Below are 25562 nucleotides of genomic sequence, written 5' to 3'. Positions count from 1 at the left end.
AACATCTGAACCATCTTCAATTATTCCCTCTAATTTGAAATTCAATTTCAAGGAACTAATTTGAGGAAGTGTTAATCTTGAATGAACCCTTATAACCACCTCTCTCATCTTTACAATCTTCCCATTAATCTTCTAAAGGAGGAACTATTGATGATTGACCCATAAGATTGAGCACCTTTGTTGTGAAACCTTTGCTATCAAAATCTCTCCTTCCCTAGTAGAATCCAAGGTTAAAGATCAAAAAATTTCTTCCAATCATAGAGGCATCGATTATATTACTACAAGTTAAATGATCGAGTCTGATGGGAAAAATAGACTCCCACTTATCTCAAGGCTGGTTATCTTTAATCATGGAAAATAATTACCTACATATCTCGGCTATAATAAAATAGTCTAAGGTATACCAAGGTAGCTTCATAGTTCTTCTTTAAATCCTCCAGCTCGTAGGTATATAAACTTAGGAAATTGAATGAAAGAGCTTCTATATGTCTAAACTAGCCTTTGGGCCTATGGGGATATTCTTGATATTTTTTCTTTTATATAGTTAAAATGTACACTTTCCATCAAAACATCATGAGTTTTCCTAAATTCCTCCAACACTTTGTCCTTGTAGTAGCAGGGGGCAATATTGATATATAGTTACATCTTTGTTCCAAGGTTAATGGGGAAGGGAAGTAATATTGCTGACACACATAATGCAATAGGTCAAGTAGGAAGACGTATGGAAATCTTCTCTCGATATCTTAGAATGTTTGAGTTGATTCGTTAACAAACTAGCTATCAATTCTGCCTAATCTAGAAACTATTTTCCTTTCAAGATAATGTCTATGTAGTAGTACATTCAGTCTTTAAAGAGGAAAACATCAACATAACCTTTAATTCGGTGTAGCAAAACCATGAGATCATGGACATGAGTCTTCATGTGATCTTTAATGATTATTTTGGGCAGCTCCAAACAACCTTTATAGTTAGTCTGTATCCATTTGCTAACCATCATGTTACGGTACTTGTTTGGGTTCTCTTGGTATTCAACCAAAGACTAAGTAGGGCTAAAGGCAACAAATGTGTTCTTAGGTAGATGCAACACTGATGAGATAGTTTCTTTAGAGATGGACAATACTAGTTCCCCATCTTTGTTCAAAATACACTTGGTTCTCACATCACAGTGATCAATGCACAACTGAATCAACTCAAGACTTAAAAGGGCAGGACGAAAAGCAACAACTTTGATTAAACCACTTGTTAGGATTTCTAAGCAACCATTAACCTTGTTAGCTTGTTCAAGAAAACTCTTTTGTAACTTCTCAACCTTGACTCCTTGTAAATTAGTGTCTAACATGATGGGTCTCTTACATTTAAGACTCAAAGTATTCCCAAAGAAATGCAAAACAAGCCTCATTCTAAAAAAAGGAAAGAAAAACCCAAAAATTCTCTTGATCTTCAAAGTAATAATCATAGGAGAAAAGGGCAAGGGATTTTTTGTATTCTATCCTGTGATCAGTTGATAGAAAACCAAACCACTTCACTTCCTTTACTACTGCTCCACTTATAATTCACCTTTGCACATGCTAAAAAAATTAAATGGGAAACTTGTGTTTTAAAGGTAAGGGAACATACTAGTGAAAGTATTGCATCATAATGAGGTATTTATGGTGAGATTGTTGTGGCTTGACTTGCACGCTTTGAAACTATGATAGAACTCCTTCATTAAATGATCACCCTTTGTGAATGTCTTTGCAATAATTATAAACTCCTAACATCCAATCTAACCCCCAAATGAAATATTTTCCTTCCTTTTAATCATGATGACAACTTGGGCTTCACCTTAAGTAATGATAAGTCAGATAAGACCTTTTAATCATTACTTTGACACCTAATTTAATTTCTCAGGAACTGCTGTCCTATTAGGAATCATTAATATCCATGTGTAGAATCCTTATTAGTAGACCTACTTTGAACTACTTTGAACCAAGGTTCAAAGAGGTTCAAAGTGGTTCAAGTAAATGTCTCCACTACACTTAGTAGGTCCCACTTATAGAAAAAGGTTAGTATCAAAAAGCTTTGGTTGAACTACTTTGAACTACTTTGAACCAAGGTCTAAAGAGGTTCAAAATGGTTCAAGAGAAAGACACACAAAAAGACATCACAAGATTGACTTCCATATGCAAGGCATGATGACTCTTGAGAAGGAGAAAACATGAAGAACTTGCTTGATGTAAGATTTTGGATTTTAAAGAGGAACCAAAAAGTTATAATGGTGACTCAAAACTAGGGCTGATAGTGAGATAGAGACACTTCCTTCTAGGTCATCAATTTGAGCTTCATTAAGATCACTAGATTTTAGAGCATATTTTCACTCATTTGAGCCTTAATTTTAGGTAGAGGAGATGGATGGAGTTCTTATGTGAGTATGATTTTGATGTTCATTACATAAAGGGCAAGGAGAATATTGTTGTAGATGCTTTGATTAGGAGGAAGTCTCTTCCAGGAGGAGGAGGATGTGAGGTACCACATTGACCTATCACAACACAACTAATAGATTCATATTTTGATGCTTTTCTGATTAGATATTCTGATTAGACAAAAAATTTTTATATCATGTGACAATTTATGGTGATTTAGTATCTATAATGATGTTAGGACATATTAATATATGCTTTGTGATTAATATATTTAGATGATGAAACTCTAATTGTGGTTTAATTAGAATTTCCATGTGAATTGTGTTTTTAAAATTGAGATTGATGTTGATGAAATATTACATGATGGTTCAAATTTTGCAAACAACTATTATGAGAGTTGAATTACAAACATTGCTTTGAGGTGGAGAGTTATTTGAATATGAATTATTTACGTTAATGTTGATCTAATTATTTTTAGCATTACAATGGGAAAGGTATTAAACTTGGAACCATAAAACTTTCACCACACATCCATCTCTCACATTTACTAAGTAAACTGAAGTTCCATGTAAAGCATGTACATCTAAAATATGTAAGCAAGTAAAAACTCACACACATATAAAACTAGATATGATTACCTAGAAACCCTCCAATGAGAAGGTAAAACTTGGGGTGGGGATGACACCCTCAAATATTCACTATTGTAGTATTATAGTGTATCTTGACCATGAGACATGATCTACCCTATTAAAGGTCTACCCTATCACAGGCTTACAAAGACTATTAGGTCTCACCTTGTTAAAGAATTTCAAAACCCTGTTAGAAGTGTGCCTTTCTAAAGGACTTCAACTCACTATTAAGAAGTGTGCCTTTCTAAAGGATTTCAACTCACAATTAAGTAAGGACCCTTGTTAGAGGATTTCAATACAACTTGTTCGGGCTACTCTGTTAAGAGATTTGATTGATTCACTTGTTAGAATGATTCAACAATGATCCTGTAGTCAACACTTGATTTCTTGATAATAGATCACCTCTAAACTATTGTCTTCTTGATCCTTCTTGATTAGATGTCTCTTTTCTATATACTCTCTTCTTTCCTCTATTATGCTCTAACTGATTCTATAATGCAATCTCAGTTCTTAACTCCTTAGCCACCATGAATGCTCTATTTTCACATGCAAGCTACTCTCTTTGCTCCTTCATACACCTTACACATGCTATAGATTTTAGGGTTTGTTCTCCTTAAAAAGACTTTGGTGATTTAGGGTTAGGTATGAATCAATGGCTATGATTCATCCATTTTTCCACTTAAACCTTCCCTCTTTCTGATTGGCTACATTTAATTGGATTGAGAATCCAACTTAAGGTTCATCCTTATCTCCAAAATATCGTAATTCATATTTAAGTAGGCTCAAAAAAGGTTTACATAGTTGTTTGTGCCTTTACAAGAAATTATGTCAAAACTGTGTCACTCGACATCTAAAGGCTTCGATGCTTGACATACATTGAGCTCTATGCTTTGACTGAACATATGTATCACTTGACATGCACTAATTACTCAGCTACTAACTCACTTGACATACACTATCTATTCGACAGTTGAGTGACTCACCACATGAGTGGCTTGACACTCACTATTGACTCGACAAGCTCTATAATATATATGTTGTGCTTGACATGTACTACTTGTTCGACATGAACTAAGTAAATGACTTAAGTGTGTTGACACTCAATTGTCAAAACCAATTTGAGATCAAAAATCTCCCCCTTTAACATGAATGTCAAAAAAAGTTGAGTATGCAATAATATCCTTAATCTTATGAGCAAACATATCTATAACTTGACTTATGTACAAAACTTCAAAATGTAAAATTTTTGTAACAACTTAGATAATTCAAAATCTGATAACTCCCCTTGAGTTGATAGGTTTTTTCTATATCAAAATTTGATAACTCCCCTTGAGTTGATAGGTTTGTTCTGTATTAAAATTCTGCACTCCTATTGAGTAGATATGTCTCAATTGATACTCTTTTGACTTCATGTTGTTTTGTGCTTGCTCTAACTTAGCTTAATCTGTCTTTTCTCTATCCCATTTCTTACTCTCTTACTCTTGTTTCTCTTATCTTTATTCCTCCCCCTTTTCTTAATCTCCCAATTCTCTCTCCTTACATCTCCCCTTTTAATCTTACTCTCCCCCAAAATATTTCTCCCCCTTTTTGACACTCATGTCAATGGGCTATACACTTATAGTGTGTTTTTCCAAAAAATATTTATGACATTTGGGATTATCTTGAGAGCTGCATCCTAATTTTTACATGCTACATCTAAAGACTTGATTTGGATGGCCAACTCGATAGCAAGGTGGACTAGGCCATCTAATGTTGAGAGATTTGGATCTTTCTTCATGACAGTTTCTACATAGCCTAGTTCTTTGTGTAAAATTTTGATATGAGGGGTTAAAGTTGATTGGAAGCTAGTTAGTTTAGCCCTTATATTGGCTTCTTCTGCTTAAAATGCAACTAACTAACTCTAGGTTTGGAGCAATGTTCTAAAGTGCTTTTCACTCTGAGTTGGTCATTGGCAGTTTTGCATCTAATGAACTAATCTAACTCTCCATGCTCAAAATGTGACTTCTATTCTCTTGTGTGAAGAGTGTTAGATTACACAATTTTGTGTATAATGAGAAGATATTCTCAAGTACCTCTTCACACTTTATACTTTTGTTGCCAATGCAACTTGTGTTAGTGCTATGTCACCTAATATTTTCTCATTAACTTTGCTTTCAAACTTCTTTTTTGACCATTCTAGCAATTTAGCATTTGTATCCAGTTCTATATCACTAACCTTTTCCACTATATATGTCATTTGTTTAATGAGTGGCTTGGTATCATCTAGAGTTGATAGGCTGAATGCATCTAAAAATATGTGTTTGATATCCTACAACATGTGCTTCTACCTTTGCTCCCTTCTAAGCATTGCTCGATGCTTCTTCCTTGCTAGGGCTTCCTAAAGTATGCCAGATACTGGTAAGGTTACCAAGGCTTGAATAACTACTTGCTCTTTCACCTTTGGAGTCAACTTAGTCTCTTCAAGATTGTCCTTGTGTTTTACAATGCCTTGTGATGCACCTTGTTCTTGTGTTGGAGGTGCATATAAGATTATCTGACCTACTTCACTCTGTTCTACTTTAGTGCCTTGTGCTTCCACTGTATCCTATTCAATTGTATCAATCTTTTCAGATGTAGTTTCTAGTATGCTATCCAAAGTTTGTACATGAGTGACTTGAGGGGTGATAGTAGGTGGTTCTTGTGTATTCACCTTTTCCATTTCAGTATCAATCACTGTCTTCTGCAATTCATCCACACTCACCAATACAAGATTATCACAAAGTTTTGCCTATAGTATGGACTGATCAAGTATCTTCTTGAGATCTTCCTTTGTAAGGGGATTGATGTTCTAAGTTGTGACATTAGAAACATCCTTCACTGATACTATTTTAGTAATCTCACCTATTACATATTAGGGGCTAATATTAGGCAATTGTGTGCCTTTCACACTTTGTTCTTCTTGCTATTCTACCTCAGCTATTGCCTTGTCATCTATGTGCACTACAGTTCCTCCCTCGACAGTGTCATCATTGTTATCATCTTCTTCATTATCCTTGAGCTCTACAAGTTCTTGCTCACCTTCCTTCACTATAGTTAATCCATATGTAAGTTTCCACATCTATGTGGACTTCCTAACAACATCTTCAATATTGTTTTGCAAAATTCTAAAGGCTCTATATTTAGGTACAAACATAATTGCATATTTCTTCATAGCCTTAGCAATCTGTGCCTTATTGAGTTCAGGCATCACTTGTGCAAGAGATGTCTCTCTAATCTATCCCTCCAAGTTAAGGCAATAGTGCCATTTTTGCTAAACTCTATCATATAAGCTTTTGGGCATTAAGCTGGCAATCTCTAGTGAGGTAGTCTTGAATTTTTCCATCATGACATTTATAGCCTTCTTCACTTGATTCTTCTTCACTTTACCAAGATTATCAAAGTCTATATGTGTAAATCCTGAAAGTTTGCATTATTCTTGACATTTTCACATAGATTTTCAAGATCTTATAGAGGATTATGACTCACTACTTTGAATTGGCTATTGTCATCTGATTCTATTTTCTCCTCATTTGATTCAGCTTGTGCAACATATTTCTTCTTGGCCTTTTTTGCATTTGTCCTCCTTGCTTTGTAGGTTTTATCTTCTCTTTAGCCTTTTGTGTAGTTGCACATGTACTAGCCCTTGTAGTAGGTGCAATTAGTTTAGGTTGACTCAGCTTGACTATCTTTTTGGATTTTTTCACTGATTGGGCTTTAGCCTTCCTCTTGTTTTGTTTTGTTGGGGTAGGTGCTTCCTTGGCTTCTTCTCCCTTGACACCCTCAATAGTTTTAGTCTTCTCTTCCTACTAGCCCTCTCCCATTCCTTGAGTAAGTGCAAGTGGTGCTTGTGTTTGAGAATCTTCATCCTCTTCATCCTCTTCTTCTTCTTCTAGTTCAACACCCTCTCCAAATTTGGCTTTCAACTTCTTCACCAATTTATCCTTCTTCTTTATTAAAGAAGTGGTCTTAAGTTCCATTGCGATTTTGAACTTTTCCATTTCATAGTTTCTAAATGCCTTAGTATTTTTATCAACATCTTCTGTTAGTAAAGTTGTAATAGCTAAAAAGGCCTCATCCACATTTATTTCATATCTAAGTGGCCTTAACCATCTCACCCTTGATGTAACAACTTGTACAAAAGTATACTCAACATCTACTAGAAAACAAACATCATCATAATGCTTTTCTACTAGAGATACTGGTATTCTCAATCTCTTCTTTATTGACAACTTGAAATCTTCAGAATAGCTTGTCATCACAAATTCATAAATTCTCACCCAATTTTTCAATATACTCACCAATCTATACCACTACTGATCTATTGGTTTTCCAAGAAACTATGCAAAATGAAGGAAAAGTGTATTGAACATAAAAGAATATGCATATCATAATAGAACCAAATTTATAATGTGCACTCTTTGTCTTCCTTATTGCTGCAAGGTTCTCAACTAGTTGTTGTAGTTGTAGTTCTGCTAGATCATATGTGTGATCTTTCTTGACAATTTTATATCCCATATCCACTGCTATACATCGCACACTGTTCAATCTGTTGGATTGATAAAATTTGTGTGAAATGACCCTTACTAAAAACTCTATCAAAAGACCAATAATTGTGTTAATAGTCATGCCTCTCTTGTTCCATAAAAATCCACTATTATTCTTAATCACCTCTTTTGAATCACTCCTCAGTGTCTTAGAATGATTTAGGGTTGGATAACTAGCTACCCTATGGATTATCCTTTTGGTTATTTTGATAGGTCCATTATCCAACCATAATGAACTATCATGAATCCTACTAAGCGCCATCCTTATCCATTCTATTTTAAATACATTAAGGAAATCTAGGGCTTGTGTTAACCCTTTCTTCTGTATGATTTTGAATTCTTCCTTCTATACACCATTATCACAAAGTCTATCATAAGCTTTTCTAATCTCCATATCACCAATGATACCAATTTTATAGTTATAACATTTCCTAACATCTTCCACCATTAAAACATTTTGTGGTATCATGGATAACGAACTGGAGGGGTCTTGCTTGTAAGAAATATTAGGAATAGCTTTGAATATGGGTTTCTAAACTTCATTACTAACTAGTTGAATGTTTAAAACCTCATTACCCTCTACATTCTTTGAACTAGCTACCATAGTGTGAAACTAGGGTTTACAAAAAGATAAACTATGTAGCTCGGCACTTGATAAATACCTTATAAGATTTGACAAACTAGTGGTGAATCATTGCTCAAACCTTTTGCAATCACTTTGAATGGATTTCTAGATCACCCTCTACTCTCCTTGTTCTTTCTTGATTTCAAAATGATGTGAAATGAGTCAAAAATTGATTAAATACCCCTTGAAACTCTATAATTAATGTTGAGTGCTTACACATTTGTAAGCTCAGTATCAACCAATTTCAAGCTCACTCGACATCCGTTAATATTCCATACACTCATCATCCATTAATAGCTTGGTATCAAATAGCCAATCTATTAGCTCGACATCTTCTAGCATTTTACTCGGCACATATGGGAAATATTTCACGCTCGACAATAACATGAAAAACTTAAAGATTTTTCTTGAATTTCAAATAACATCTTGCATCTTTGTTCATGCTTATGTAATCTTTTTAGCACTAGATCTTTTGGAACTGATCTATAATATAACCTTTTAAGTATCAGTCCCACATACCTCTTGATTGCTTAGTTTGATGAGGTGTGATCACCTGATCCATTGGGTGAAGTGATCCCTTCTCCATTTGATGTGCTACAACCATCCTTTTTGTTCCATGTCTTGTTTATCTCATCATTGGAATTGTGAACATCTACCTTGCCTTTGCCTTTATCAAATCCACAATTTGGTGCCTTTGACCTTGTTGGAGTGTAGTGACTGATGTGACCAATCTTCAAATAGCTAAAACATGTGGTTTGACTCAACCATATATTTTAGTCACCTCTAAAGTGTGTCCTAATACAATTCTCAAGAACATGTCCATATTATTGACAATAATGACAGTTGCATCTTGTATTCTAATCCAAATTATAAGAGTTTCCAGTATTCCTTACCTTTTTTTGCTTATTTGATGACCACGTGGGTTTGGATTTGCACTCAAAATATCTATGTCCATACTTCTGATAGTTGTAGCAATATCGTTCAAATCTTTGTGTGTGCATGGTCTTGGTTCTACATTCATTTTTCTAATGTCCTTTTTTGTTGCACTTATGGCAGTGAACCATGCTCTTATGCTTGACATTTTGATTTATAGTCTTGCTTCTGCACACATTAGTAGTATGTCCTTTCTTACCACAATTATGATAACTAGATTTAAAGTTCTTACCTTTTTTGTTTCTTTCTTTAGCACTTTCAGATGACTCTCCTTCTTTAGTGCTTGTATATCCTAGTCTAGATGTATCATTATTGGATCTAGGGGACCTTAGTAATTTCTCAAAGTATTTGATGGATTCATTTAGTTTCTTGAAACTTTCAATATATTTCTTCTCCCTTTTTAGGTCACTTTGCAATTACTCATTTTGCAACTTTAATATTGTTATCTCAATGTCCTTGACATTAATTTCATAGTTGGCATTCATCATTTGACTCAAAGTATCCAATTGTATGTTGGAAATCTTGGTTAGCTCTATTTAATTCTCTTCTAGTCTATTTGTCAAAACTCTTTTCTCATCATCAATCATGGCTTTTTCTTCTATATATTTCTTCTTTTGTTCAATCACTTCACATAGCAGTATGGCTTGTGATTCTTGCTCTAATTTGAGATTTCTAATTTCCTCTACTTGGGCTCTATTCTTTTCCATTAGATCTACAACTATTACATCAAATTCATTGGAGTCTCCATTAGCAAATAGCTTAGTAGTGTCAGTCTCTCTATATTGTGTGTCATTTTCTGCAATAGCAATTTCTTTCCTTCTCTTTAAAGATTTCGTTAGTTCTTCTCTTACTTCATCTAGTTGATGTAGAATGAGTTGTATTTCAATTCCCTGATTCTCAATAATCTTTCCCAATTTGTAGACTTCCATTTCCAAGATCTTTACTCAAAGTTGCAAAGCTTCCCTTTCAGAGAACAAGGCTCTAATAGCAATTGTTAGAATTACAATGGGAAAGGTAAAATTCTTTGCGGGGGGGGGGTGAATCAATTTTTAAATTGGGACCCATAAAATTTTCACCAGACATTCATCTCCTAAATTTATGTAATAAACTAAAATACCATGTACAACATGTACATCTAAAATATGTAATCAAGTAAACACTCACACACATATAACACTAGATATGATTACCCAGAAACCCTTCAACAAGAAGGTAAAAATGGGGTGGGGATGACACCCACAAATCTTCACTACTATAGTAATATAGTGTATCCAATGAAGGTTACAATGTTTTGACAATGAGACATGATCTACCCTATGAAAGGTCTACCCTGTTAAAGGCTTACAAAGACTGTTCAGCCTCACCCCATTAAAGGATTTCAACACGAAGCGTGCCTTGCTAAAGGACTTCAACTCACAATTAAGTAAGAACCTTGTTAGAGGATTTCAATACAACCTATTAGGGATACTCTATTAAGAGATTTGATTGATTCATCTATTAGAATGATTTAATAATGATATTGTGGTCAAAACTTGATTTCTTTGATAACAAATCACCTCTAAATTATTGTCTTCTCAATCCTTCTTGATCAGATGTCTCTTTGTTATATACTCTCTTCTTTCCTCTATTATGCTCTAACTAATTCTGTAATGCAATCTCACTTAACTCCTTAGCCACCATGAATGCTCTACTTTCACATGAAAGCTACTGTCTTTGCTCCCTCATACACCTTACACACACTAGAGAGTTTAGGGTTTGTTCTCCTTAGGGTTAGGTATGAATCAATGGCTGTGATTCATCCATTTTTCCACTTAAACCTTCCCTCTTCTGATTGGCTACATGTAATTGCATCAAAAATCCAACTTAAGATTTGTCCTTATCTCCAAAATATCATAATTCATCTTTAAGTTGGCTAAAAAATGGTTTACATAGTTGTTTGTGCCTTAGCAAGCAATTATGTCAAAACTATGTCACTCGACATTTGGAGTCTCTAATGCTTGACATACACTAATCTCTATGTTTTGACTTGACATCTATATCACTTGGCATGCACTACTTGCTTGGGTTCTGAATCACTTGGCATACACTGTCTACTCGACACTTGAGTGACTTGGCACATGAGAGGCTTAGAACTCAATGTTGACTCACCATGTTCTATAATATATATGTTGTGCTTGGCATGTACTACTTGTTCGGCAAGAACTAAGGAAATGACTTAAGTTTGTGGACACTCAATTGTCAAAACCAATCTAAAATCAACAATTATGTAGCATTGATTTTATATGCATGATTTTTTTGGACTACCGATATTCAGATTTAGTGTGTAGGAAATTAACCATAGAATTTAAATTGGAGAACTATAGTTAGACCTATGTGAAATAGTGAAACTATGGTTAAGTCATGTAGTGGTGGAAATGTGAGTCAAGGATATGGACCTAAGTTCATCACATAATCACACACATTGCATAGTAGAGAGAGGGAATTCAAGGAAATAGGTCCTTTCAATCCCAATTATAAGGAACTATATCTAGAAAGATTAGTGCCAACCAAACAAGAAAGGAATACTAATGCATACTTAGTCTAGAAAGAATAAGGGAAAGATAACTAAATCCTTGAAAACTCTAGATGATATGATAGGCTAGAGATGGATACAAATGAATATGGTGAAAATGAAAATAAGGTAGAGAAAAAACCTTTAGAAACTATTTTTATGCTTTCTCTACTAATAAGAATGCATGAAAATTGTCAAATTTGGGCTTGAAATTAAACAATAGACAAAACTTAGAAATTATTTGGTGATTTTCTAGGGCCAAATTAGATGATCAGGGGTGACCTGATCATTGTTGATGCATCAAGGGTGACCTAGTATATTGTGATGGAATGAGTGTGACATTGAATTTGATTTTGTAGTTATGAAGAAAAATGAAAAGGGTACTCAGATCTGCAACCTACTTGTCAATTGGACATTTGTAACATGCAATAAGAAAGTGTTTGTGTTGTTGATGGGGGTTTTCCTTGGTCAAACTCCAATTTTGGAATTAACCTTTAATTGAGATGATTGAAATAGCATGAATGTAAATTAAATGTTTGAATTCACCTTACAATAATAGGATCTCTCAAATCGAATATAATGTGATTTCTTCACCAATTGATTTGGATCAAGAAGATGAAGATGAATGGATGTAGAATATGAAACAAAATATCTTCAATGGATCGAAGGAGATCTTAAAGATGAATCCCACAATTTCTTAAATTCTTGAATCCTTGATCTTTAATGGAGAATGCTTGAAGAAATGCTTGATGACTTGAAAAATTAAATGCTTAAGCATGTATGACCTTGGATTGATATGAGATTTTGTAATGGATGAAATAGAGAAAATGGAGGGGATTATATAGAGCTTGAAATTGATTGAATCTCGTGGCCAACAAGCCTAGAAATCAACATCCCAAGGCTATCCAAGCATGAGACCTAAACATAGGACCCAAAATAGGGCCCAATAAGGGACAAAAAATAGAACCTTAGGGATCCATCTTGGATCCCAAAATAGGTCCCAAATCTAAGAAATTAGGCATATAGTCTGAGATATAGTTGTTTCAATGCAGATATCAAATTCTAAGTGGTTAACTGAAGGGAAGGAAGGACCTAGGAGGATAGATCCTATCTCAAGGTTAAAACCATGGAGATAGGAGATTTTAAAAGGATCTATTAAGTTTTACTCAAATTCCACCTAAGAGAAAGGAAAAAAAAGGGGATAAAGAAGGATAAATGCAAGGAGATTGATGATCTTGTGTTAAATAGGTGCTAAACCTTCATTAAACCTAATTAGTACTTTCGATTTAAGATGGCACATTTAGACCCCACTTTAGTGAGAGTATGAACTCGATCCAAAATCTTGCTAAAATAGAGAAAATGCATAAGATACTCTAATTATAATTAGGGAGATAAATAACCCATCAAGCCTTGAAGGGATTGCATCTTTGTTAACTCATAGATCACTGTAAGAGAGAAGTCACTAACTAAAAGAAGAAAGAAGAAGAAAGAAGAAGAGAATGATTATGTAACCAAATAGAGTGCTATCCCTACTATGAATCACTAAAAGTGCCACTACAAAGGATGGAATTGAATAGTCTAATGGGTTGGTAACCTACTAGTCAACCCATCTAAGGGCCCATCCATAGATCAACATTCTTTGTGTACCATCATAAAATGGATGCACTTCATTTTGAGACTTTTAAACCCTCCTTAGCATGGTTTTGGTATTTTTCTCTCCTCTCCCTTCCATTTCATTCTTCTTCATCATCTCTCACCTTCCAACATGGTATTCTAACTATTGCATTGATACCCTTTTTGTTAGAAACAATAGTCCACCAAGATAACTGAGAGGGGGAGAGGGGTGAATCAATTATCCAACAATTAAAACATTTATCAACCTTAAAAAATCTTATACATTCAACCAAATAAAAAAAAAACCATAACAAGATGCACATAGGCAATTGCACTAGATATGTTAACTAAGGAAACTCTTGATAAGAGGGAAAACCCCAGTGGGAATGATGCCTAAAGGATGATGTACTAATATAAATATTCCTTTTTAGAGGATAGATCTTGTTAGGAGTCTATTATGACATTTTGTACATATGAGTCCTTGTTAGGAGACTTTGAATCCTTGTTAGGAGATTTTAATCTTGTTAGATGTTGTGAAAACCCTATTAGGAGTTGTAGAAGACAAAAGGACTCATTGTCCAAACAACTTCTCAGGCAAGATCTCCAAACTCACTGTCCAACTAATCTCTCAACTATTCCTTGCAGAATAATTGTATGTATTGTACTATAAATCCTTTCCTCTATCCTATCAGCTGAACCAATCACTATCAGACCTTGTAGACTAGGTCACAAACCTCAAATCCAAGTATCCAACATCAGATCACACAATAAAACCTCAAAAATGAAGTTTCCTTCACTTTCGCACTGCTTTGCTCAACTTCTCATTCCACTTTTTGTGCTTCTTAAAATCACTTCTCTTCGATATTCATAATAAAGGTCCTTCCTTTATATTAAATCCATAAAAAAATTCCCTGAATTGGCTATTACACCTTCTCTATTAGTTATTATAGAACCACATTAAGAACACATTGGACTTAGTGATAATATTTATCTTTCACCTTGCAACTTGAATATCTTTCCATACACATAACATTATGAAAATAAAAATTAACCATGTCACCATCAACATTTCTTCTTCACATATTTAACTTTGGCTTCTTAGAATAACAACTCTACTAAGAGATATAACAAGTTTACCAGAACATGCCTTTGTAAAATCTATCTTAGAATAGTCTTCACCAAAATTTGCATAACTTCTTCTAGAATTAATATCTCATGCTTTTGAGGTTATCTACATATACTATACACTTAGTAGTATCTCCCTTTAACCTCTCTTAGTGAAAGTACTCAATGATATGCCCATACCAACTTGATCTTTTTGCTATTCTTTTGTTAGATACTACATAAAATTGTTATGTTGAAATCAACGACAAATACAGTCATGAATGTAACATATCATCATGATAATAATCTAATCATGTTTCTAGAATACTCCCCCATAGGAATATCATTAGCATTCATGCTTCCAACAATCTCCCCATTTGGCATTGATGGAAACATAGATGAAAAACATCTAGTTCTAGGAATACCAACTGTAAAATATTGTTAATATTTCTTTTCAAATCCTCTTCATCAATCATGCTCCCCCATTGATATACCTCAATGTGCTTTACATCAAACTATTTTTCCATGTTGTACTTCTCCAACTTTCTGAAATGTTTTTCTATTTTTCATGCTAACTTCTATCTTTCATGCTAACTTATCCCCCATTGACATCAATGTCAAAGGTTTCAACAACCATCAAACTCTACAACAACTGATTCTTACATAGATCAAGTGTGCAAAGACACTATTCAAAAATAACATCCAATAAGAGTCCTAGATGAATCTATCCACTACAAATACTCCCCATACAAGAAGCATCAACATTCAATCCAAACAAATAATAGTGCTCTATTACACTTGATTGATGTCCTCTTGCATCATCTACTCTGATGTAGGAAAGGGCATAACCTCTAACATACCTCACAAATACTCAAAATTCTCTTTGGGAAGAGGCTTGGTGAAAATACCTACAATCTACTCTTTAGTACTCACATACTCCAATCTAATTTCCTTTTTTGCAGCTTTCTCTCTCAACATGTGATACTTGATAGAAATGTGCTCGATCTTAGAATGTAACAATGGATTCTTAGACATATTTATCACGCTTGTGTTGTCACAATGTATGACAATAGGTTCAGTAAATTCTATCCTTATATCCTTTAGCATCTGCTTCATCCAAAAAACTTGATTACAATTGTTTATTGCTACAACATATACTACTTCTACTATACTTTGTGAGGTACAATACCACTTCTTTCTTAGCCAAGAAACCAATCTTCCTCCAAGAAAGAAGGCTCCACCACTGGTGCTCTTTATGTCATCCATACTACCTACCCAATCAACATCAATATAAGCACATAAAGTAAAATCATTAGACTTATCATACCACAATCTAAACTTTGGTGTTCCTTTTAGGTATCAAAATATCCTTTTGACTGCTACATAATGCACTTCTCTGGGATTAGCTTGGAATCTTGCAACAATTCCAATTGCATTTTCTATATCCAACCTTGTGTGAGTTGGATATTGCAATCCTTTGATCATAGATTTGTACTTCTTTTTCTCAATAGTAGGTGTCTTATCCTTTGTAGATAATTTGTGTCCAGTTACCATAGGTGTTCCAATAGGTTTACATGTTTCCAAACTAAATCATTTTAGTAAATCCTTCAAATACTTAGTTTGAGAAATAAAGATTCCTTCTTTGTTTCAGAAATAAAGATTCCTTCTTTATCCTATACAATCTGTAATCCTAGAAAATATTTCATTTCTCTCGTCATACTCTTTTTAAATTCCTTCTTCGTTTCTTCTACAAACATATCACTTTCATCATCATTTCCTCCAAATATGATATCATCAACAAATATTACCAAGATCATTAATCCATCATCAATTTCTTTCCAATATAGATTACTATCTGCCATACCTTTGCTATATGCAAGCTTTGTCAACTATTTGTCCAACCTTGCATACCAAGTTCTGGGTGGTTTCTTTAAGCCATACAATGCTTTCTTCAATTTGCATACTATGTCCTTGTCATCTGTCAAAGGACAACCTTTAGGTTGCTCTATGTACACCTCTTCTTCAAGTTCTCCATTCATAAATTTTGACTTGACATCCATCTAATACACTTTGAATTTCTTATATGTTTCATATGCTAAGAATAACCTTACTGCTTCTATTCTAGACATAGGAGCATAGGTAACATCATAGTCTATTCCTTCTTGCTATGAGTAACCTTTACATACCAATCTTGCCTTGTTCCTTACAACTTCACCTTGTTCATTGATCTTGTTTCTGAATACCCATTTAGTTCTTATCACATTCTTGTCTGCTAGTCTTGGGACCAATTCCCATGTCTCATTCTTAACTAAATGATCCAATTCCTCTTTCATAGCTTGCTTCCAATAGTCATATTTACATGCTTCATCTACATTCTTAGGTTCAACTTGAGATATCAAACATAGTTCTTCATTGACTCTACTTCATGTCATCACAACTTTATCTCTGCTTTCGATGATCTACTTGGGTGGATGATTCTTTGTCATATTCTTTGCCAAAGTAGGAGTTGTTATCTCAACTCTTGGCTCTACTGAAGGTTTTGAGCTTTATTCCTACCTTGGCTCTCCTTCATTCTGCAAATAATTGTTAGTGTCAGGGAATACTTCATCATTCCTTGGTTTAGTAACAACATCATCATCTAAATTGTAATAAACTATTCTTTCTTGTATTTTGAATTACTCATCAACTCTTACATTTGTACTTTCCATAATAGTCTTAGTTCTTAGATTGTAACATCTATAAGCCTTTCTTTTTAACAAATTAACCAAGAAACATACCTTCATCAATTCTAGCATCAAACTTACCAATATCATCATCTCTTTTGATATAACAATTAGTACCAATTTTTTTGAAATATTTAACTGTAGGTGAGTGACCAAACCATAGTTCATAAAGGGTCTTGTTTGTGTCTTTTCTAACCTATACTCTATTCAGAGTGTAGACTGCTGTATTCATAACTTCTCTCCAAAACATCTTGGATACACCATTCTTAGCCAACATAGCTCTTGTTACTTCTATAACTAACTTATTTCTTCTCTTTGCTATACCATTCTATTTAGGGGTTCTTAGAGCTCATAACTGTCTTTTGATTCCATTAGCCTCAAAAAACATGTTAAATTTATTTGAAGTAAATTCTCCTCCTCTATCTGATCTTAAACATTTAATCTTCATGCCTGATTCATTCTCAACTCTATTCTTGAATATCTTGAACTTATGAAATGCCTCAAATTTCTCTTTAAAACATCATTCTAGAAAAGTCATCAACTAAAATCATGAAATGCCTTTCACCATAGAATCCTTTATTCTCCTAAGGACTACTACGATCTATGTGTACAAGTTGTAGTAGTAAAATTATTGTAGGGAAAAGAAGTTTTGTTATGCTTTGCCAACACATACTCCTTGCAAATTATGTTAGTAGGTTTTATAATCTTAAGAAAATCTCTAGTTAAAAACATACTACTGGTCTTCACAATACTATCAAAGTTTATATGACAAAATCTCTTATGCCATAACCAAATTCTATCTACCTTTGTAACCAAACATGTCATTTCAGTAGGATTCAATTGAAATATATTACCTCTAAATCTGGTTCCTATTCTAATTACCTTTCCACCTTTGTCTTTGATCATGCATGTATTTTCTATGAACTACAACTGATAACCTTTATCCACTAGTTGTCCAACACTTAGAAGGTTGTGCTTCAAACCATTAACAAAATATACATCCTTAGTGCTAGTTTTACCATCAAGAGTTATAGATCCAATACCTTTAACTTGGCATGCTGTATTGTTTCCAACTCTGACAATGCCTCCATGTTGACTTTTGAAGTTAACAAAATTGTTTATATCACCAATCATATGATGTGAGCAACAACTATAAATTATCTAATCATATTTCTTTTCAACTTGTGATACTAGAGCTACTTTCTCTAGGCTTTCTTCTTTGATTGCTACAAATCCCATTTCATCATCACTAGCACTTATTGCTTATTCATCAGAATCATCTTCTTCATTTGCATATAGACACTCTCTATCTCTTCTAGGTTTGAAATTTCCTTTATAGTTTTTCTCTCTTTGAGGACACTTAGATGCATAATGACCAAATTCATTACAAGTCCAAAATTTAAATATTTTCTTACCATCTTTTTCTCTTCTTACTAGAAGGGCTAATCCTCCTTTAATCTTTCTATCCTCATTAGATATGTTGCTGCTAGAAAAGTCTCCTCTAGTACTTTTCTTCTTAATAAAATAGGTCAAATATTCAAGGCATTGAAAGATGTTTCTATTCTGGTCAATTCTCTGAATTGTCTAAGCTCATTATCAATTGCTTCAAGTCTTCCAAGCAATGTCTCCTTTGTGAAATATTTGGTATGAGATATCAACAACTGTATCATTTGAACTGTTGACTTAAATGGTGGTTTCAAGGTCTTCAATATCTTCCATATCACCTCATCATCTTCTTTGGTCCCTCCTTAAGATTTAATACCTACAGTAATTTTTGATATTCTACCTACATATGATCTTATAGATTTATCTTCCATCATTTTAGTATCTTGAAATGCACAAATACAATGTTGTAGCATCAATTTCTTAGAATGTTCATCACCTTCAAAACTAGTTTCCAAAGCTTTCCAAATCAAATGTGAAGTAACAAGTGACTTTACCTGATTGTATTCAATTTCAATTTTAGGAAGTGTAGTCAATAGTGCTTCTCTAGCTCTCATGTCACACATAAAAATATATGTTTCTTCCTCGGTACAAGTTTCCAAATCATATTAAAAAATGATTGTTTTTGATGTTTTTGTCAAGTTCCAATATCTTGGACCCATACACAATAGACATGTCTTCATCTTCTCCTTCTAGCTATCATAATTTATTCCATCGAACTTTGGGCTGTCTTTCTTGAACATGCTTGCCATGGATCTCCCAAAGTTGTTAAAATTTATCTTTAAGGACCTGATGCTCTGATACCAATTGTTAAAAATAATAGTCCACCAAGACAACTAAGAAGGTGGGGTGAATCAATTATCCAACAATTAAAACATTTATCAACCTTAAACAATCTTATCCATTCAACCAAAGTAAACATCAACCATAACAAGATGCACATAGATAATTACACCAGATATGTTAACTAGGGAAACCCTTGATTAGAGGGAAAACTCTAGTGGGAATGATGCCCACAAGATGACGTACTAATATAAATATTCCTTGCTAGAGGATGGACCCTATTAGGAGTCTATTAGAACATTTAGTACATATGAGTCCCTATTAGGAGACTTTGAATCCCTGTTAGGAGATTCCAACCTGGTTAGGAGTTGTGCCAACCTTGTTAGGAGTTGTAGAAGAAAGAAGGACCCATTGTCTAGATAGCTTCTCGGGCAAGATCACCAAACTCATTGTCCAACTGATCTCTTGACTATTCCTTGCAGAATAATTGTGTGTACTGTATTGTAACTCCTTTCCTCTATCTTATCAACTAGAACAATCATTATTTGACCTTTTAGACCAGGTCACGAACCTTAGAACCAAGTATCCAACTTCGGATCACACAATAAAACCTCAAAAATGAATTTTCCTTCACTTTCGCACTACTTTTCTCAACTTCACATTCTGCTCTTCATGCTTCTTACAATCACTTCTCTTTGTTATTCATAATAAAGGAAAATTTCCTTCCTTTATATCAAATCCATAAAACAATTCCTTGAGTTGGCTGTTACACCTTCTCAATTAATTATTATAGGACCACATTAAGAACATGTTATACTTGGTGATAATATTAATCTTTTGCCTTGTAATTTGAATATCTTTCCGCACACATAACATTATGATGAGGGAACTTAACCATGTCATCACCAACATGTATTTTTACATCTGTAACTTTGGCTTCTCAGAATAACAAATCTACTAAGAGATATAACAAGTTTACCATAACATACCTCTGTAAACTCTATCTTAGAATAGTCTTCAATAAAACTTTCTTAACTTCTTCTAGAATTAATATCTTATTCTTCTAAGGTTAGTGGCATATACTAGACACTTAGTAGTATCTCCCTTTAACCTTGATTGGTGAAAGTACTCAACAAACTATTCATACCAACTTGATCTTTCTACTATTCTTCTGTAAGATACTACATAAAACTGCTATGCTTACATCAACAGAAAACACTATCATGAATGTAACATTTCATCATGATAACAATCTAATCATGTTTATAAAATACTCTTCCATAGGAATATGATCAACATTCATGCTTCCAACACTTTTGACCATATCTCTTGATCAATTCATTTTCTCTCAGTTTCACTTGTACCTCCTTCTAATGCTTTCTATGGCCTTCTGATCCCCTCATCTAGGACCATGTTAACCTGGTTTGGACTAGATCAACCCAAGTTGGCCTAGTCCCTAGTTATTGTGGGGTTTAGGGCCCTAAAATCCTCAAGTTTTCCAATTAGTTAAATTAACACTCCCATCGACATGATTTGATTTCTCATGTGAAAAGTAGTATAAAAGGAGGCTTAGGGCTTAATTTTCATATCTCACATTCTCAAGAAATACAAAAGTAAGCAATTAATAAAGGCACTCTTCTTCAAGAAAACATCTTCAAGAATTCAAGTCTAAGCATCTCCTTCTTGCATCAAGCTTCTTCCTTCAAGGTACTAGTGGAATTTGGCTATAAGGAGAAGGTCCATCATTCTAAGTCATTCAAGTTATTCTATTATTCATCCATGGTTTGTCACATACATTTACATACATGAGGTTTTGGCTTCTTTGATTTCCTTACGAATTCTTTGAGTCAAGGCTATTACACTTGCATACTTGATCACATATAAAAGACAATTGCATCTTTTAAGGTAATTGTATCTTTCATTTGATATTATTCAAATCTACTACATGCAAGCATTTCCTTTATTAATTGGATTTCAACTTATGGTTAATTCCTTAACCTAGGGCTTGACCAAGGAAAGACCCCATCAAATCCAAACAAAAAAACTTCTTTATTTGTAGGATACTAATTAGAGCTTACATATGTAGAACCTACTGTTTGGGATTTTTCTAGAGAAGTTGATTGCAAGTCACCATACAATGTTAACTTGGTTGCAAAGAACCCTTCCAAGTTGACCTTGACCTTTGATGTATTTTTATAGGGAGAATATTAGGTTTTGTTTCTTTTTCCATTTTATTTTGAGATCTGTGGGAAAATATTCAAAAAGAGGTTCAGATCCACATCTTTTGGAGTTCAAATACATGTTTCTGTGTGCATTTAAGGGTGATTTTTTCATATTTTATTTCCTTTCGTATCTTTACCCTAGATCTATATATTAATTAGGATAATTGTATACACGTAGCATTTATATTTACATTATTTAAGAAATTGGTTCAATTTCACATGCAGATTATCCTATTAAGGGCCAAAAATTATATTTTCTTGTATTGCATTTGTTGATCTCTAAGCCTATGTTTCTAATTAGTGTCCAAACACTTAGTCATTTTCAAGTCACTTACTAGGAAATATGACAAGGTCATCACTACAATCGAGTTATCTAGTAAAGGCCAAGCATACAACACTTATACCGAGCATAATAGTGATTGTCGAGCATTCAATAGGGACTGAGTAGAGATATGAGCCGAGCAATATTATGAACTGAGTAGTACAATGAAGACTAAGCATACTAATAAGTTATCAAGAACTGAGAAAAGAGTAATATAGAAGATGATTAACATCACAAAGGTTTATGCATGACTGGGAGTGAGAGCATTCAAGTGTCGAGTAGTTCAGTTTTGATATGAGAGTCTATAAATGCACAAACTCATATGTATACCATTTTGGCAACTTTTTCTATGATATTTTATATTTGAAGAGCTATATAAGATGTTTATTATGCATCATTCTAGAAGGTAATTATCCCTAGGTGAGTGATTCAACCAATTAGAAAAAGGGATGTAAACAACAAAAGATGGTTAAGTGTAAACTATCGATCAAGATCTAGAACCTTCACAAAATGTCTATTTAAGGAGGATTATAACCCTAGATTCATAAGGAGAGAATGAGAGAGAGATTTTGAGTTTATGAAGAAGGTGAATTCTGAGAGTAGAGAAGATAAAGAGCAATCAAAGCACTGAAGGACTGAACAATGTTATTAGATTAGGAGAATTGAATCACTGATACAACAAGGAGACCCAATATCATCTTGGAGAGCATACCAAGAGGTAGGTATTAAATCAATTATTTTTAATTGAGACACGCTAAATCTCTTAACAAAGTAGTCCTAACAGGCCCATGTAAATCTTCTAATAGGGTCCTTACTTCATTGTGAGTGTAAAATCCTTTAACAATATGAGACTTAATAGTTTCTTAAGATTTTAACAGGGTAGACCCCTCATATGGTGGATCATATTTTATGATCAAACATTGTAACCCTAATAGGTTAACTTTATTGTTATAGTAGTGAAGATTTGTGGGTTTCATCCCCACCCAAATTTTACCTTCATCCTAAAGTGTTTTTGGGTTACCAAATCATTGTGTTATGTGTTGAACTATTTATGAGTGTGATGTATTTTATTTATATTACAAGATTTCATTTTTAATGGTAGATATGTGATATGAATTAGGTGTGAATTTATATTATTGGTTTTGAAGCTAAAAGTTTAAGATCCTCATTCACACCCCCTCTCAGTATCTTATTTCCCATATACTTATTCTAACAACACTCCCCTTTATAATTCAAATTTAGTATTGTTGCCCTTCTTCCTTTTGGTTATAGCTAATCTAATTTGGATTATAAGTGGAATCATATTTGGAAATTCCCCTCTTTCCCTTTCATACATATTCGTATAGCTTAGTGTCCCAAATAAATGGAGACCTATAACCCTATTTAAAGTGTCTCAATTTCCCCCCTACACATTTTGGTGAACCCAACTCTGTCAACTCTTTCTTTTGTGGTGTTAGATCAATCCTTTTTATTTTATTGGATGTTTACCTTAATTTGGTAAACTTGAATTCTTTTAGCCTTCATATGGATTTTGGAGTTACATCTTTTTGATCTCCCTTATTTCCTTCTTTGAATTAGGTGCTTTATTGGTGTATCTAGATCTACACTATATGCTATTGATTGCACTGGTGGTATTTAGATTCTTTTTACACTGTTTTCATATAGCTTGCATTTTCATATATTTACATTATGAAAATACAATTTTTTTTTGCATGTAGTTCCTTTTTAGATTTTATTTCCCTTCAATGGGGTTGTTATCTATATTTTCTAGTTATCTTCATTATCTTCGAGACATTCCATTTTATGCATATGATGATGCTTCGATATGTTCTTTTATTGAGGTTCATCTCCCTAAAGATGACGTTGATCAACCATTGAATGGTAATGCTACCATTTGGGTTAACCTTTAGCTAAGGTCCTGTTTGGTTACAAGAATTGGACAAGAATACGAAAATCTAAATACCCTCATTCGTTAATTCGACATTTGCTTGCAAAATAAAAAATTGGAATTAGAATTTGCCTATTGTAATTTGACCCCAAAATGAGTACATCAGAATTCCTAAAAAGAGATAGAATACAAATAGCTTATTCTTATTCCATTTTTTAATAAACCCAATTTGATGGGTTGTCAGGTCTGTGACTTTTCCATTTGATTGTATTTTGCCACTCAAATACATTTTTGGACTATTTTCTCCTTCCATCATAAGATATAAACTAAGTGAACATTATTTAACATCTAATATGTGTTTTTTTTTTAAATGACAAAAAAAACTAATATCATATTTGATATGTTTTCTAAACTTTCATAAAATTATCTTTACAAATAAATCTTGTGTTTAGTCTTATAATTAAAACTATGTTGAAAGATCATTTAAATATCATATTAATGATCTCAACTTATTTGTATTTTTCATTTTCTTTAATATATTAAAAAATAAAATAATTTTAGTTTTGATCTTATAATCATTAAAATAATTTGATTTAATTTAGAATCAAATTTATAATATACAATATAATTTATTTTGAATTTCGATGAATTTCAAAGGTTATGGTATATCTTTCACTTATAAAGTCAATTAAAAAAATAAAAATAAAGTTTAATTAAAATAATTAATAAAAAACTAATTTTATAAATAAAAATCTTGTTTATTTAAAATATTACCAAACTAAAAAGAAATTTAATTATTAACATTTAAAAAAAAAACTTATTCCAATTCCTCTTTCAATTGTTGCAACCAAACATAGAATATGCATATTTCAACTCGTCTTCCAAGTCAACCAAATAACTCCAAATGATATTCCAAAACTTATTTTAAGAATGCATGAATACTAGAAGAGAGATTATTCTAGGATAGATGAATATCGCATTCAACAATTTTTGTAGCCAAATGAGCCCTAAGTACATGGAGTATTCCCTTTCTTCTAAGGCCAATTTTAGTCAAATTGATGATGGCATTATTAATCTTAATGATTAACGTCTTTCTTTGCATCCTGTTGACATTCCTTTTATAGATGAGGTTTTGATGAGTTACATTTTTCCTTATCCTAAGAGTACCTTAGTGATAGAAGACCACACATTTGATGCTTCTTCTTCTTAGAATACGTCTCTCTTTGATTTAGGTCTTGTTGAAAATGATGATTCTTATGGCCTTATTTTCACAAATCTGGCATTAGATCCTAATAATCCTACTTATAATGACTCTATAATTGGCTTCTCAACTCTTGAAGATTGCGAAACCTTAGATTTCACACCAACATTTTATATTATTGATTTTATACATCCAAAACCTTTACTTGATGAATATATTCATATTGAGTGTTTCTCTTTATATTTCTACCTAATTAACCCTAAGAGACCTCCTTTACCATGCTTATCCTTCTTTTCAATTCATTGCTTATGTTATGTTTGGTATGATTTGCAATGTTGAATGGTATCTTTTTCAAGATCATTTTACTTGATGCATCCACATCCCTATTATGTTGCTCCAAGCTATGAGACATTATTAGCGTGTCTTTTGGGGGCTCTTTGTCCTTCTTTGTGAGTAACATTATAGTCCTTCCCCTTGTCGCCTCACTTGGGGGGTAAGATCCTATTTCCTCTTTCTATATCATAGGATACATTTTCTCCCTTTGTTGACTTATTTTTCTT

The 25562-nt window shown here is 33.3% G+C and overlaps 1 protein-coding gene across 1 annotated transcript in view; it reads right to left on the bottom strand.

Annotated features, from left to right (window-relative positions):
* Window positions 1–5408: 5408 nt before the first annotated feature.
* The window catches only part of LOC149549125 (uncharacterized), an 83028-nt gene continuing 62874 nt past the window's right edge, over window positions 5409–25562 (bottom strand). The window contains exons 3-4 of the mRNA XM_089794266.1: window positions 5721–5750; window positions 5409–5615 (exon numbers count right to left, since the gene is read on the bottom strand). Coding sequence (XP_089650392.1) covers window positions 5409–5615; window positions 5721–5750 — 237 coding nt within the window. The remainder of the gene's footprint in view (window positions 5616–5720; window positions 5751–25562) is intronic.

Source organism: Cupressus sempervirens, chromosome 7, assembly GCF_028749045.1.
Source record: "Cupressus sempervirens isolate cs-2001-9-10 chromosome 7, ASM2874904v1, whole genome shotgun sequence".
In the NCBI taxonomy this organism is placed as follows: domain Eukaryota; kingdom Viridiplantae; phylum Streptophyta; class Pinopsida; order Cupressales; family Cupressaceae; genus Cupressus; species Cupressus sempervirens.
This window is presented reverse-complemented; position numbering and strand designations above follow the sequence as displayed.